Source organism: Nicotiana attenuata, chromosome 9 (genome assembly GCF_001879085.1).
Source record: "Nicotiana attenuata strain UT chromosome 9, NIATTr2, whole genome shotgun sequence".
Classification (NCBI taxonomy): domain Eukaryota; kingdom Viridiplantae; phylum Streptophyta; class Magnoliopsida; order Solanales; family Solanaceae; genus Nicotiana; species Nicotiana attenuata.
In genome coordinates this window covers 4,075,322-4,092,209 of record NC_031997.1, presented here as the reverse complement: position 1 = coordinate 4,092,209, position 16,888 = coordinate 4,075,322, and the positions used below count along the sequence as shown (strand labels likewise).

General features: G+C 33.7%; 2 protein-coding genes across 2 annotated transcripts; one reads left to right on the top strand and one right to left on the bottom strand.

The window, feature by feature from the left end:
* LOC109231987 (GTPase-activating protein gyp1-like) lies at window positions 73-1,309 on the top strand. Its single transcript, XM_019397606.1, has 3 exons — window positions 73-178; window positions 314-415; window positions 978-1,309. The coding sequence occupies exons 1-3, from the start codon at window positions 110-112 to the stop codon at window positions 1,137-1,139; spliced, it is 333 nt and encodes a 110-aa protein (XP_019253151.1). The 5' UTR covers window positions 73-109; the 3' UTR covers window positions 1,140-1,309.
* Window positions 9,823-14,465, bottom strand: LOC109231985 (pentatricopeptide repeat-containing protein At3g46870-like). Its single transcript, XM_019397604.1, has 3 exons — window positions 14,113-14,465; window positions 11,318-11,704; window positions 9,823-10,158 (listed from the first exon to the last, which is right to left on the bottom strand). The coding sequence occupies exons 1-3, from the start codon at window positions 14,416-14,418 to the stop codon at window positions 10,129-10,131; spliced, it is 723 nt and encodes a 240-aa protein (XP_019253149.1). The 5' UTR covers window positions 14,419-14,465; the 3' UTR covers window positions 9,823-10,128.

Below are 16,888 nucleotides of genomic sequence, written 5' to 3'. Positions count from 1 at the left end.
ATATATATATATATATATATATATATATTCTTTCAGAAATTTTTTACGTGACATGTTATAATTTTGATATTTGGTTCCTCCCCATTTAATAGAACCTGTGTCAACACACATGGAAGAGCAAGGGCTTGAGTTTCTCCAGTTTGCTTTTCGCTGGTTCAATTGTCTCTTGATACGCGAGGTTTGTTTTTCTGCCTTTATCATATTAATTTTTTTTCCATCCTTTTTCTATGTTCTGCATCGTCGATAAAGCCCTTTTTAGGTGTCATAGTAAAGAATACCTTAAGACACAGACCTAATCAATCTATTCTTGCAGATCCCTTTCCATCTTGTTTCTCGATTGTGGGATACATATCTTGCAGAAGGTGATGCGCTGCCAGATTTTCTTGTATATATTGCTGCAAGCTTTCTGCTCACAGTAAGATTTCTCTTAATATCTGCTTGAGATTTATGTGATGACATTGATGGTGTGTTTGGTATGAAGGAAACTGAGTGGTTTTATCACTTATTTGGAAAACATTTTTCAAAAAATATTTCCTTTCGTACCAAACACACCCTGAATCTTACTGGCATTACAAATACAGAGAAAACACTCTTTTACCTTATTTTTAGAAAGAAAGGTTTGTAAGACAAGTCCAGAATGGATTGGTAAATATTGAATTGAAGGAAACAGGGTTGAAGTATTATTATAAGTTATAGACACCCCTTGACATATTAAGACCATGCAAAGAAAGAATATATCATGGGTATCGTTACACAGTATTCCAGTCACTTGACCCAAAACCTCTGTTTCTTGTGACCAGAGTGTTATTTTCCTTATAAGTCTCGGTAGTTCTTCATACTCTTTCTAATACCAATTTTATTTTCCATACACAAACTTAATCTTAGAGCTTCCTTTGCCTGTTATATTTACTAAACCAGAATTGCAGTTGAAAGAGCTTTGCTGTGTATATTTGCTCAATGTTGTGTTTATTGTGCAGTGGTCAGATAAGCTGCTGAAGCTTGAATTCCAAGAGATGGTCATGTTCCTTCAGCACCTTCCAACTCATAACTGGAGCCATTCAGAGCTTGAGATGGTACTTTCTAGAGCTTACATGTGGCATGCCATGTTCAACAGATCACCCAGCCACTTGGCTGGCTGAAGTATCCGGTTTTTTGTTTTTGTTCAATTTTCCATTGTTAGTTTTCCTCGCCTAAATCTGCTATTGGATTCACTACTAATTGTTTCTTTTCTTCTGTATTATGATTTGTAAGATGTGTATGCTAACATATATGTTGCATTTCCTAGTTGTTGTTTTATAGTTATCACTTATCTAGTTCTTCTTCCGTTTATAACCTACTAATATACGTACCCGCGCGATGCGCGGATCGATTAAAAGAAGAAAAAAAAGAGCGAGAGAGACAATAGAAACATATGTATATATATTGCTGATTAAATTTAACGATCGAACTCAAAAGAATTAAAATAAAAAATGAATAGATGAATTTATTGGGGCCAATACTGGAACCCAAGTATGATTCAAGACCAAATGACAGTACTATTCTAAGAAAATTTCCAAGTAGCTGTGAAGCTAGCTTAGATCAATCGTACAAACCTTTTCAACTGCTGTGAAAATGTAAGAGGAAAAAGCTGATGCTCGATTTCTACCAAGAGAAAAAATTTGACATATATTTAAGAAAGAGTTATTCCTTGTCAATTTAAAAAAGAAAATGTTTCGTCTTTGATATTTGCAATAATGTAGAGGTAAGTTTTCTTACAATCTCTGCCGGCCACTGCCAATCCAGTTCGTCTTAATTAACGGAGAGTTGCTGTAAAATTTAGCTCTTTTAAGATAGCTGGTCTTGTAGGTGAAACCTTAATTTTGGCTTGAAAATGTAAGTAGCCTGCATTTTATTGTATTCCTTACGGCAATATGACTGCGACATTGCTATATTTTCGTTTCTACTTACCTATCTCTCTGTTATTGCATGCTTCATGGTGAATTAGGTAGAAACACTAAACCAAACGTATAAAGCTTTACTTGTTAACTTTTCAAATAATAATCAACTGGTTGTAAGTGAAGAATAAAGAACTAATTTATGCTTCAATTTGTCACAATGCATAACCACCAAATCAGAAAAAGCATATTCTACTTCTAAAAAAACTCATAATGGTAAATAAAGTTCCTCAAATGTATTCCTCAAGTGTTTATCCCAAATTGTCAAATATGTTTTATGGAGGATAAACTATGACTGAAAAACAATGAAGGAAAAAAGTTCTTCGAGGCTTGGTGGAATTTTGTATTTTTGACTTCCTATGGATTAGCATTAAAGTAATGCATACATTCATTCGAGTAGTTAACAACTCAGATACTGATGATGTCTTATTGGCTGATCTAGTGCTCTTGTCATACATCTTGAATGGAGGCATCATGTTATTATCGTTCACAGCTTCGGGCTTCCTATACAATAAATAAAGTAAACATTCAAAACGCTAAATATGTTAAAAAAAGTTGATTGTATCCATGCATGTACAATCATTCTGCCTTCAAACTTACATTTTAGCAAAACAAATTAAGTTCAAATAAAGACTTCCTTTTTCTACTATGATGAGAAAAAATACATCAATTGCAAAATTAATTTGCAGTTTTTATCAAAAAGTTCCATGCAAGTGAGTAAAGTATTTGTTGTGTATTAACTAAATTTTAGCATTTCATGATTTACACACAAAACACAATGTTGTGATACAAATATTAATGCAATTTATCAAATTATTTTAATACATCATATATACCTACTTACTGCTGAATATAAACCCATGAATTCTAATAATCAAGTTCTTTAGTGCATCCTTCAAAAAATCTTTGTTTGACCAGACACAAAATTTTATTCTCAAATATATCTATCCATATATATAAGTAAAATAAGTGACATCGTAAAGGAGAAATTAAAAGTTAGCGATGTATTTACCTCGCATTCCTTCTCTTCATCTACACCTTGAATAATATTGAAGTTATGGTCCTAACAAATATAAAAAATAATTTAGTTTGAAAAAAGACTTAATATATGCAATTTAACAGAAATGTGCAACTTAAATAAATTATGATGTTTGTGAGTAACGATCACATACGGTGAAGGCATATGAACGTGGAGCATGAGTATATTTCTTCATCAGTTGCTCCTCATCTATCACCTTAACAACACTGTAAACTTCATCTTGCATCTGAATATTCGAGCTTATGACGATGACCTTAAACATGAATTTTCTTTCAAGGATATTTGTTCAACTCTACGGGATAGGGAAATTTGCCAACAACGCCAGTATTTTAGAATAAATTTTGCGTTAGAATTTTTTTAAAACAAATATGAACTTAATTTAGAAAAATACCTCAAGTAATCCTTCCTTCAATTCATTTGCGAACTTGCCTATGAGAAACATAGCTTCGCGGTCCCAGAGCAACAGTGAAACAGATCCCGTACCATCCATAACTGTAACCTGAAGCTTGTACCTAAATACATGTTTGATTTGAGATATACATGTATGTTTTGATAGATTAAGAAAATAGAGTTTCTATTATTACCTACTCGCCGTTGAGTAATCTTCATTTTTACATTTTAGATTTGGCCAACAATAAATGTTTCTCATGTTATCCACCTTCTTTTGACACTTCTTGCAGTTGACATACGACCATCCTCTTTCAATTTCTAAATTTTCCATACTTGCAACAATCCAACATGAACTTTCCTGTTTAATATATTAATACAACTTGTGATATCGAAATTGAGGATAGCATATTTGTATAAAGGGGAACACATAAATTATGCATACTTTAAATTACGCATATTTCATTAATCAAAAACAAAAATGCCAACTGAGAACTGAACATATATAGCCTAATTATTGATAAATACAATTATTTCAGTTATTTACATATAACTTCCTAACTAAAGAGATTGAAGAATATAGTTAAACCGAGCAAATTATTAGATATTTAGAGTGAAGAAGCAAAACAGTTAGAACATAAAGTCAAAATAATTACAGTAATGCACATATTTAAATGGAAAAAAGTGCCATTGTTTTTTTTTTATCGTAATTGTTAAATTTCTCTACAGTTATAATTATCTCTTATAATTGTTTAACTGATAAAAAGAGGCAATTCCTAGTTTAAACTACAAAAGTTGTTCACGTTACAACAGAACTGCTACAAAAAGTATTCATATATATATATATATATATATATATATATATAAAGTCGTTAAATTTTAAAGCTAGCATACTATCTCTTTATTATTCCTTCTTAAGTAAGATACTGTTTTCAAGATCCTCTAAAAGTAAAGTCGATGATTTTCCTTCTCTACTTGCCTCCAAAAGGTACTACGTTGTCCATTTTGAGAACACTTTTAGCATGTATGCTCGCACGCTGCCTAATAAGCTTATTCTTGGAGAAATCTAGAACATGGGTGAAGGCAAAAGATATGGTCCGACTTGTTTGGTTGGTACCTTCTAATCACATTATATATCATAGGCTAATAAGAGTACACAATATATGTATCAATCTGACAACAAAAATAGTCATGTTAAACAGTTTTTTAGCTTGATTTTATCACACAACGACTTAAAGATATATGTTATTCATTGTAACAGATGCAAAAAAAAATTCAGATTTTCACATTAAAAAATAGAGAAGCAAACACATGATACATGCTTAGTATATTACTGAGAAACATATTTAAGGATACATATGTTTGGTGCACAAATGCTTCAATCAAGTTTTTGCTATTGATTATCCCATGTATACGTATATATGCAAATTTAAAAACGAATTATAAGATAATAATAGATTTTTAATACCTTTTCATCTTGTAGAACCAATTCAATCGAGAAAGTATCGTTGGAATGGTAAGAATCTGGTACTCCTCACAGACGAACAACCCAAACTTTGAACTTGCTTGATTAAATCACTGTGAATAGCCATATTTGCTGAAATCGTATGTTTTCTTGTATTTTTTATAGCAGATGGAAGATTCAAAGTTAAGAACCGACTATAAGTTGGAGAAATAGAAATCGGCATCGTGGAGTAGTTCCATTTCAATCGTGCGTTTGCATCGTGTTTTTTGGTTTTGCAGAGGATAGGGAACATGGGTTCTAAATGTGCAATTTTTTATTTTTAAATAATAATCTAAAGCAGTTTTTTGTGAAAGTTAAAGAGTAAACAATGTTTTAGAATCAGTTAATTTTTTTAAAATAAAAAAGTCAGAATTTTTGAATTAAATAAAGCTCTTTTCTTGAAAAAACAAGCTTACGGTCTTCATGGTTTAAAGTAGATGAATTTGAAGGAGCTTTTATTTCATAATTTTGAACCAGTAAATTTCTTAAGATGTACGTTTTAAAATCAGTTAATTTTCTTAAACATAAATAAATCTAAAATTTTGAATTAAATAAAGATATTTGAAAGACAACCCGTCTTCATGGTTCAAAGCTAGTCAAAAACGTATGTTTTAAAATATGCAATTTTTGATGTTTAATTTTTAAATAATAATCTAAATCAGATTTGCTTTTTAAATTTACAGATTAATAAACATATGCTTTAAAATCAATTAATTTTTTAGAAATAAAGAAATCTTTAATATTGGGGAACGTGGGTTCTAAATGTGCACTTTTTAATTTTTAAATAACAATGTATATCACATTTCCTTTTTAAATTTAAAGATTAACAAATGTAAGCTTTAAAATCAGTTAACTTTTTAAAATAAAGAAATCTGATTTATTTTTTTAAATAGTCTTCTAGCTCCTATTTTTTTTGGAGGATTGTCCTATTGTGATGATGCCACTTGGCTTAATGAGGATGCTTCTTCCTCTCTTTTAATTATAGATAGATATAGATTTTAATAAAATACATTAACTTTAACTAATAACTAATTATTACTCCTAATAACTACTTTTTGTCCTAAAAACTAACATGTGTCATTTTCTTATTCTACCACTTGTCACAATCCTATGCCAAACTTCCTTCCTTTTAATAATAAACTAGTAGTCGTACCCGCGCGATGCGCGGTCAATATTAAAAAAATATTTGTCACTTTGTTAATTTTTTGATGTTACATTTGGAATNTTAATGAACGGAGAGTTGTTGTAAAATTTAGCTCTTTCAAGATAGCTGGTCTTGTAGGTGAAACCTTAATTTTGGCTTGGAAATGTAAGTAGCCTGCATTTTATTATTTTCCTACGGCATATGACTGCGACATTAATATATTTTCATTTCTACTTATATACCTATCTCTCTGTTACTGCTTGCTTCATGGTGAATTAGGTAGAAACACTAAATCAAACATATAAAGCTTAACTTGTTAACTTTTCAAATAATAATCAGCTGGTTGTAAGTGAAGAATAAAGAACTAAATTATGATTCAATTTGTCACAATGCATGACCACCAAATTGAATATCAGAAAAAGTCTATTCTACTTCTAAAAAACTCGTAATGGTTAATAAAGTTCCTCAAATGTATTCCTATGAGTGTTTATCCCAAACTATAATATGTTTTATGGAGGATAAATTATGACTGAGAAACAATGAAGGAAAAAAGTTCTTCGAGGCTTGGTGGAATTTTATATTTTTGACTTCCTATGAAATAGCATTAAGGTAATGCATACATACATCTGAGTAGTTAACAACTCAGATACTGATGATGCCTTATTGGCTTATCTAGTCCTCTTATCATACATCTTCAATGGAGACATCATGTCATTATCATTCATAGCTTCCTACAGAATAAACAAAGTGAACATTCAAAACGCTTAATATGTTAAAAATAAATTGGTTGTATCCATGCATGTACAATCGTTTTGCCTTCAAACTTACATTCTAGCTGTCACGACCCAATTCCCAACTCGGTCGTGATGGCGCCTCTCGTGAAGACAAGGCCAGCCAACAGAACAACAACGCCTCTTTCAAAAAATTTTAAACATAAATGATTAGATAAATACAACTTAATGACAATAACAATCGATATATATACGACCCAACACAGCCCGACCGGGATATCACAAGTCACGAAGGAAGTCTGAACACGACCACAGGGTCAATAATATACAGAATAAAGCTTAGAATCAAAAGACGAAGTCCGGTGCCGCGAACGCCGGCGGTCACCTTGCTCAGCTACGATAGCAAATCCTCAACCAGCTCAAACCCGCTACCGGGTAACCAATACCTGCATCTGCACGCGAGGTGCAGGGAGTAAAGTGAGTACTCCAACTCAGTGAGTAATAAAGGTAAATAATAACTGAGCAGCAAGAAATCACGAAAGGCACTCCATCATGCTATATAGAACAGTGCTACCCTTTGAGAAAACAGTAAAACCGTGAAATCCTTTAGAAAATCTATCTGGGCTCAGTTAAAACCTCTTTTGAAAATGTCTTTTTCAACAGTTAAGTCAGCCCCTCGGGCACAACACTCCATCAACAAATAACACCAGGGTATCAGGTAAGCAGTGCAAGAAGTAGCATAGAAGCCAATGAAATGCGAGTGCTGAATGTCATGACACGTAATACAAACAGGAACTAATGCATGAGTGCAATGCAATGCATATGACCGCTGCGGCGTGCGGCCCGAGCCATCCATATTTAACGTCGACGGCGCTCACTGGGGGTGTGTACAGACTCCGGAGGGGCTCCTACAGCCCAAGCGCAATATCAAGCCATCTCGTGGCATCAACCAGGCCCTCGACCTCAAAATTAATGTAACACCGCTGCGGCGTGCAGCCCGAGCCATCCATAGTCCAGAAATGCACATGTAACACTGCTGCGGCGCACAACCCGATCCATGCTCAGTCCAGAAATGCACATAAGCCACTTGGGCAATACAACATGGTAGTTCTCAGCTCAAAACGTCAATAAAATATTGTTTCAGTTTTCAAATCTTAGAAAAACGGCTGAGTTTGCAAAAGAGTATTAAAACCTTGGACCGAGATCAAATAATATGCAAAGTAATGCGAAAACAGTGATATCAATCCCTGAAGGATTCACATAGTTGGCACGAAGCCCAAACATGACAATCAGCCCAAATTATGATGATAACAAGTAGTTTCAGTCAAATACGTAGTAATTTCATCAATCGGGACGGACCAAGTCACAATCCCCAACGGTGCTCTACCCCACGCTCGCTATCCGGTGTGCAAGTCACCTCAATACAGCACTATGATGTGCAAATCCGGGGTTTCAAACCCTCAGGATATCATTTACAATCATTACTCACCTTGAACTGGTGAAATCTCTAGCTCGCGATGCCTTTGCCCCTCAAATCGGCCTCCACGCGCGTCGAATCTAACCAAAATCAGAGCAAATACATCACAATATGCTAAGGGAACAATACCCAATCGAAAACAATCGAAAAATAGCAAAGATCTCGAAACTAGCAAAACCCGAGCCCCGGGCCCACTTCTCAAAAAATTACAAAATTCACATCATCGGATTCCTTATCTCGCCACGAGTCTAACCATACAAAAATTATCCAATTCCCATAACATTTCGACCCTCAAATCCATGATTCTATCCAAGAGGGTTTTCTATACTTTCCAACAAAATTCGCGGATTAAACACCAAAACTAGTGATAGATTCAAGTTATACAACCAAAATTGAGTTAAGAATACTTACCCCGTTGTTCTCTCCAAAAATCTCCCAAAAAATCGCCTTATCCGAGCTCCAAATCGTCAAAAATGGCAAATAGGATGAAGTTTGGACTTTATTCTGCTTCCCAGGGATNCCAATAACTAATTAGTAACCAATTATGCCATGTGGCATTTATTTAGGCTGCCACTTGGCTTAAGGAGAGGGCTTTTTCCTCTCCTTTTAATAATATATAGATAGATATATAGATTTGGGTTTTTCCCTTCTAGATATAGAGGTAAGGAAAACCAAGTCCGCAATCTTGAAAGGGTTACAGTGTATGACTTCAAATAATGTGACATTTTTGGTTTCTTTTGGGGCTCCACTCGCGCACAAGTTCCTTCTTTCATATCTTAATCAGTTTCCAGTTATTTTATTTTTCTTCCTTGTGTTCATTAGTGCTATTATTTCTCCTTTCTTGTTGTGGATATCGAATCTTCTGCAGACTGCAGTTATCCATGATTTTAAAAAAATTGCCTGTCATATTTGTAGAAAGCACAAGTTATATTCTAGTCATGATTTGGTAAACTGATGAAGAAAATGGGATTCAATGTCAAACGGAAACATGAAATCACCAGTCATATCAGAAACAAGAATCAATATAAATTGAGCCGATTTGCTTTTCTGATCTTGGCTCATTAGCTTCTCCCTAGTGATCAACTTATTAAGGTCAAATACATTCACATTTGGAAGTGATAAGTAGATGGCAGACAAGCTCCTCAGGTCTATCAATGGTTTCAAATAATAATTCCAATAAATATTCAAGTTCCATCAACTTTAAGGATCAAAACCACACTTTTCAACTAATTGAAAGTTAATTCTGGTTAGTGAAATAATACATGGACTAAAACTGATGTTAAGCAATAACAGAGGAACTAAATTTGCTATTTTCCCTTTAAAAAATTATGAAAGAAGCTAGTAGTAGTAAAATGTTGGATCAGATGAAGCCCGATATTGCAAAGTGGTTTTGCTCCTAGTGTTTGCTTCTAAGGGGTTGTTTGGTAATTATGCAAGGCTGATTGATATCCAAAGATCTAAATAAGAAAACTATAACTAATAGTACCATCATATTCTGTATTATTCAGATGTGATTGTTAATATGGAAATTGTTATAAAAAAAAAGGTACAAATATAAAAGAGTTGAAAAGAAGACAAAAGAGTAGCAAAGTGAAACATTATGGGGTAGTATCCATATAATAACTCATAATTTAGTAGTAGCAATCAAACACTCCAAGTTATAATCATTCATAAGCTATATATTATTAATTACTAGCAAAGCATTTTCTCATCACCATACCAAGCAACTTGCCAAAAGGATCACATCTCCACCTTACTCACAAAACAGTCCTCATTGAGATAATAAATAAACGCCTCCATGTACCAAGAAAACAAGTGTAATTAGTTAATACATGTGGATATTCTACTATGTTTTTGCTTTCCAATAGTTACATATCTCCGAGAGCTCCACGCAGAAGTCGTAGGTTACAATTCAGACGAGATCGAGCGACCTTCGCTTGGACTGGGAACGGGAATGGAAAAAGAAAGTAACGTCAGCTTGAGTCAATCAAAGTACAGAAATGCCATTATTTCAGACTACTCAAAACTGCAGGTAAAAGCAAATGACACGAGAAAATAAGCAACTTCAATCTAGTTTAACAAAACAACTCTCTTTTAGTTTCTGAAATTCCCAGACCTGCTCTCTTATCATTTTCATAACTCCTCTCTTTCTGATTATTCAATCCAACAGGGGCGAGCAGAGTAGGCAACATGAGTTTCTGACGATAGTTACATAGGGGATAAGGTTAGAGGTTCTTAAGACTTCAAAAGTGGGTTTGCACCATTAACACAAGGATGATGATAATTGAATTAGATGTCAAGAAAGAGCTGAAGCTTATCTAAGAAATCGGGGAGTAAATAATGCCTTTTGCTTGCCATTACATTGATAACACATCAAATACTTGGTTTGCAATCGAAACCAACATTCTTTGACATCAAGATATTAGATCTACTTATTGCATGACACTGGTTTTCTCTTCCTCTTGTCTTCACATTGGTAATTTATGCATTCTCCCTTCAAATAGTTCTCATGAAGGGGTTCAGTTTCGACTGACTTCTATTGACATTTTTAACCTTTTTTTTTTTGGGTTTGAAATGGTAAAGTTATTGACATTCTTCTTTCTTTTTCTTAAAAGGCTTATTGACATTCTTAGCATTGGCATCTGCATATCGTTTCTCTATATTAATTTTAAACTTCCACCATTTACATACTCTGCATGCTGACATAGTCACGTATCTTACTAAATAGCATCCAATCTAATCAAAATTAAAACTCTCAACTATTCCTCTCAACGCCAATTTTAGTTTGGACCTTATCCTAAGCTTCGTCTACCAGAAAAATCATGTATAAAAATAGCATTGGCCACTTAATGCTACCTCCTTCATTTGGTGATGGCATGGCTACAAATGAACGTGGACTTTAGCATGACATAGGAATAAACAAAAAGATTTTATGAAGAGGAATGAAGAAAAGATTTAAGCCACAGTGCAGAGGTCGAAGAGCATACCAGAATGACAGGGTAGCTTCCATTTCAGTACAATAATGGAGAACATATATAGCAGTAAACTATAACTCCATGCATGGAAAACTGATATTCGTTACAGGGAGTTGATCTACTTACATTGGTACTTTCAATTTCTTTTAGAAATTTCTCTGGATAGTCGATATAGTCGGCGCATTCTTTCTTTACTCTAGCCACAAGCTCTTTCTCTTCGGCCTTTTGAAGGCTCCTTATCAAAATACTCATAGTCAACTTATCTGGGAGGAATCCTGATTTCTTCATCAGTTCATACATTTCCATTGCTTTCTCTACGAGATCTACTCTAAAGTATGCCCCGATAAACTCTGTATAGGTTCTGCTGTCTGGTTGTAAGCCCTCCTTCATCAGGTCCACAAAGAGTTGTTCAGCCATTCCAATCAATTTGTTTTTGCCCAGCATCATTATCATACTATTGAACACAGATAAATCTGGTACATACCACTCCTCATTCCTGACAAAGTTGAACACCTGAACCCTGATAGTTTTCAGATAAATGCACATTTAAGAAATAAATAAGGAGAAGGATTAAGATGGGAGGAAGCCATGAGCAGATATTTTCATGATAGGCAAGAAGAGAAAACACAAAGTAGAAAGAAAGAGCTATGTATTGGTCTTTTTATCCATATCTAATATGCTTTCCTCCACAAAGTATGGGATTTTAATCAGTCTAGTCTGCATCTTCAAAATCAGAATGAAGGGTTTTAAGAGATCAAGTTGATCATGATCACATTTTAAGTTGGGGGGTGTTAAAGTCTGAATGCTAAGAACAACAAAGTGAGAAGCAAATCTTAAGCTGCCACATCTACGCATGACCATGCCCAAACAGTCAAAAACGTCAAATGAGAAGCAAATGTCAAAATGTAGAAGAGCTAAATTTCAGACATTACGTCCAGCACCCTCCCAGGCAGCCCCACCAACCCTTCAACCCGCAAAAGAAGGTTAATAGAAACGCAGATAAGTAACACTGAGTGGTTCTATAACAAGAAGACATGTTTCTCATTTATAAAAAACTAATAGTCTAGCATTACAAGAGACATATAGTCAACATCTTCGTAACCATGTCATGGAAGATATTCCTCTGCCTATTAAATTAAATGGAAAAATAACATTTCATCGTCAAAGTGTAGAGAAAATGACAAAAATGGTCCCTTATGTTTGAGGGTAGGTTCAAAATAGTCCCATAAATATGCACTACGCAGTTTTGGTCCTTTAAGTTTGTCGAAAGTTAACACTTCTAGTCTCCATCAAATATTTAACAATTTATGTTCGTTAGATTTGATGGAAAGTGTGGGGAAAAAAAACCTTAAATACCAGGAAAGTCCCATCAAATCCTAAAAATTGCACTAGACACCAAAAAGATATAAAACATTAGCCAAAATTACACACTAAAAAGCTGCACCAGACTCTAAAACTAAATCGCAGAAACTACAAAAATTGTACCTCTAAATGTGAGTTCCTGCTAATTTCCTCTTTTCGTAGTTCCCGTCAATCTAACAGATAGAGTTCGCTAAATATTTGACGGAAACTAAAAATTTTAACTTTTGGTAAACTTGAAGGACCAAAACTGTTCAGATACTTAATGGACTACTTTGAACCTACCCTCAAACTTAACACACCATTTTTGTCATTTTCTCTGAAACTGTAGGTTAAAAGCCTTCTATTTTGGTAGAGCATTGCATTCCCCCACCCAAAAAAAAAAAAAAAAAACCCACCCAAAGCTCAAATCCTCTATTTGATCATTTATAGGAAACTGACCTGCCTGAGGTTATTAATTTATGCAATCCAATTGCATTTTAAGCCATCACATAGAACTGTTGTCTCAGACAGTATGTGTTTCAAACAAATTAAACTAATGAATCGACATCATATACTAATAAAAATTGGTAGTATTCATCCCTAACAACAGAATCAATGGGTGGTTAAAGAAAGTTTCAGAAAAAAGACTGGCTTTGTACATGTTTCTCTGTAATTTATTTTGGTCTTCCAAAGTTTGAACCCCATAGATTAAAATAAAGATACACATTGGAAGCTACCAAACTTGTCTAAAACATTACAAGCTGAAGAAGAGCAAGAGCAGACATGCAATTTCAGGCTCATTGCAGAATATGCATAGCATACCGCAGCACAAGCACTAAATTGTTTCCAAAAAGAATCCAAATTCGTAAAACAAGGTCACACTAATCACCTTAAAAGACCCCATTCAAAAAGATTGAAGCCAAAGCAAAGCTAATACAACAATAAGCTTCCTTGAAAATCTTTTTACATGTTCAATTTTGTCTTTGGACATAATTACTATCTTAACTGCTTTCAAATATTCCTCATGCTTCCTAATAATACAGTTTGATTCTTAACCTATAACTCTATACCTTTTTAAAATAATGATCATGATCCTCAGTACTAACGGTCTCCTATAGATAAGAGTATAGGACTTGCTCAAAAAAGAAAAGAGAAAAAGCATCCATTTGCAGAGGCAGAGTTAGAATTTGAAGTTTATGGGTTCTGCATTCGTCGTGGAACCCACAGCTCATCTTTGTTACTGGGTTCGCAATTAAATATTTATACATATTTAATGAATTTCTTGATAAAAATACAGTATCTAAGAAAAAGTGACTGGGTTCGGCCGAACCCACACCTAGTAGGCTCGCTCCGCCCCTGTCCATTGGCATCAAGTCATAGCTTAACTATCTATATCAAAACCTTTTTGTGTACATCAAAACTATTTACTCCACCTTTCCTTTATGCTTTCTAACAGTCAAAAACTGTAATCATTAACCAAAACATGTAATAAGTCCCTCTAATATGTCTCAAACAAACCTAAGAACATACACGGAAATAGTAGCTTCATATGAGCTAGGGCGAGATGAAACAAGTTATACCTGGAGAGCCAAGTGAACCTCATTTTGCCTTTGCAGCTCAGTTAAAGTGTCCAACACGTCAGCCTTCAATAGCCTACTAAGCTTCATTTTCAAAACCTCCTCCATTTTTTCAGGTGATTTTGCTAATTTCAGAGACTGGACAGCTTGTATTGACTCTGTGGACAAAACCCTTGACCTCCACATAGGTTTTCTCGCTCCATTTCTCAAACTACACGAAGTTTTCTGCTTCCTCATTGAAAGGTTGAATTGGGTTCTTGAAAAGTGTAGAAAACCCAATTCAGAAAATTGAATTCTGAGGGAAGCCATTAAGGCGAAATTAGGTGACCCGTGAGAGTGGAGACCTTTACTTAAAAGGGAAAATATATTAAAATGTGTTTCAATTTTATTTGACTCCATATAAATTGCAGAATAGGGAATCTTGCCATAATATTCCAAATAAGTTCAAACTTGCTAAACTCAAGTCATTAATTATAGATTTATCAAAACTAGTCAAACACATATAAAAATTGAAAATTCAACTAAATAAGATTTTTTTCTCTTCAAAAATCACACGCAAAAATCCCCTTCCATAATTTTAAGCGTGATCAGCAATATTAGATGCTAGCAATGAAAAGAAATTTTATGGGTGAGATAGCAAATAAGCTGATGAAATATATATATATATATATATATATATATATATATATATAAAAGATTCCAAAAATATATACGAAAAAGGACCTTTTTCAATGGGTATGGTTGAAATTCATTGAAAACACATAGACGAGTCTTTTTAATATACAAATTTTGAGAAAGATAGGACGTGATTTGGTATCAAAATTCGCTGTTAAAATTGAGTTCAAAAAATTCTTCTGCGATACACGCATGTATCACACACACATATACATGGATATACATGTGATACACATTTGATAAAAATATGATACACATATCTTTTTTTTCCATGTTTCATCTTCTACTTCGAATTTTTAATTCAAACCACCTCAAAACTCTGCCAAATCATCCCAAAGCTGAGATTTAAACTTCTTAATACGTACCCAATCTATTCTAATAACACTACTCAAAAAAAATTAACCTTTTTTTTATTGCTACAAATAGCTAATTGGCTAATATTAGTAATATTTTATGAATTGACCATTTTTGTAATAAACTACTTATAAATGGACATAGCTGCTAGTTTCCTTTTTTTTAAAACTTATGGTCTTAAAAAATCAAAGGGTAAAAGCTTCATAGGGTTATAACATTTATATGATTACAAAAGCTTCTTATTAATGGTAAATGAGTAAAATAAAAAATTTGAAATAAATTATCTCTAATATAGATATATGTTTTTCTTTCGAAAAGAACTAATAGAAAAGTGTATCAAATAAATAAAAATGTACGGATTCACATATTTTGCTACTTTTTTGTGTCGATAAAGGCTACTAAACTGATTGCTTAGTAGCTAAATTTTATTAATAAAATAATGAAATAAAATAAAACTCCTACAAATGAAAGAAATAAGAGCTTGCAACAAGTAAAAGGTCTAGAATCAAATTGATGTAGTACATCAACTTGGTTGTACAAAATGGCCTAACTGTATAGTAAAGAAACGTGATATATGTCCAACAGTGGCGGAACCACATTGAAGCAAGGGATGTTAAGCGACAGCCCTTCGCCGGAAAATTATATTATTTTATCAGATAAATTTTTTTATTTTATGTATATTTACTATACGTTGATTCCTCTTAACTTTTCGATGTATCTAATTATTTATATTTTGATACCCCTTAATGAAAATTTTGGATCCGCCACCGATGTCCAATGTAGCCCATGTTGAAACTTGTCTTCCACTGTGTCCGTGGTATTTGCCCCTAATAAAGTCCCAATGTAATAACATGATGATCAAACAAAACGTCCAAACAGTCCTTTGTGTATCTTGTCTATAGCAGTGTATTTCCAACAAGTATCAGTCATGAAAAGCTTCATCAGTGATCCCGATAAGTGAAATATATAATATCTAGAAGCAGAGTTAGATCCAGAATTTAAATTTTATGGGTTCAACTTTTAAGTGTTTTAGTATTGAACCCATTACATTTTTAGAGTCATGGGTTCATATCTATTATTATGCAATTTTAATGAATTTTTACATATAAATTTTTACTCAAAGCACCAAAAGTTATGGATTCAATTGAATCCGTTGGTAATACAATACATCCGCCCCTGTCCAGAATTGGGTTACACTATGTCCAGGTGATAGCCATTTTTGCAATCGATTCTGCCCTTCTTTGGAATTCACAATGCAGCAGTCCATGATCGACTTTTCTAGTATGTCAGGGCATTACAGGGCTAGTATAGCAATGACTTGGACCAACTTGGTAATAAAAATGATCTTTTTTGGTATGATAGGGCATTACACGTGCTTTTATAGTAGAACTTTTGGGTTTGGCAGTTTGTGTAACTTGATTGACGTGGAGAGACTCAATTTCAATGGCTTGATTATTGTGTAAGTGAGTTTCTAAAAGCTTGAGATGGTTTTACTATGACTTTAAAGTCAATGTTGCCTATATGCTAAGAGAGATTGTTGCATGATGGTGGTTGACTCATGGGTTGAGCTAAGTTGTATGCTTCTAGGCGATAAAATGTGTATGAGGAGGACTATCCTACTTATGACTTGGAGTTGATAATGTGATTGTTGTACTTACATTATTACAAAATGCCTATTATTTAGCGGCAATAAGGTAATTGTCGCTAATAGATTCTTTAAGCTAAAATATTAGTGGCATATGACCATTAG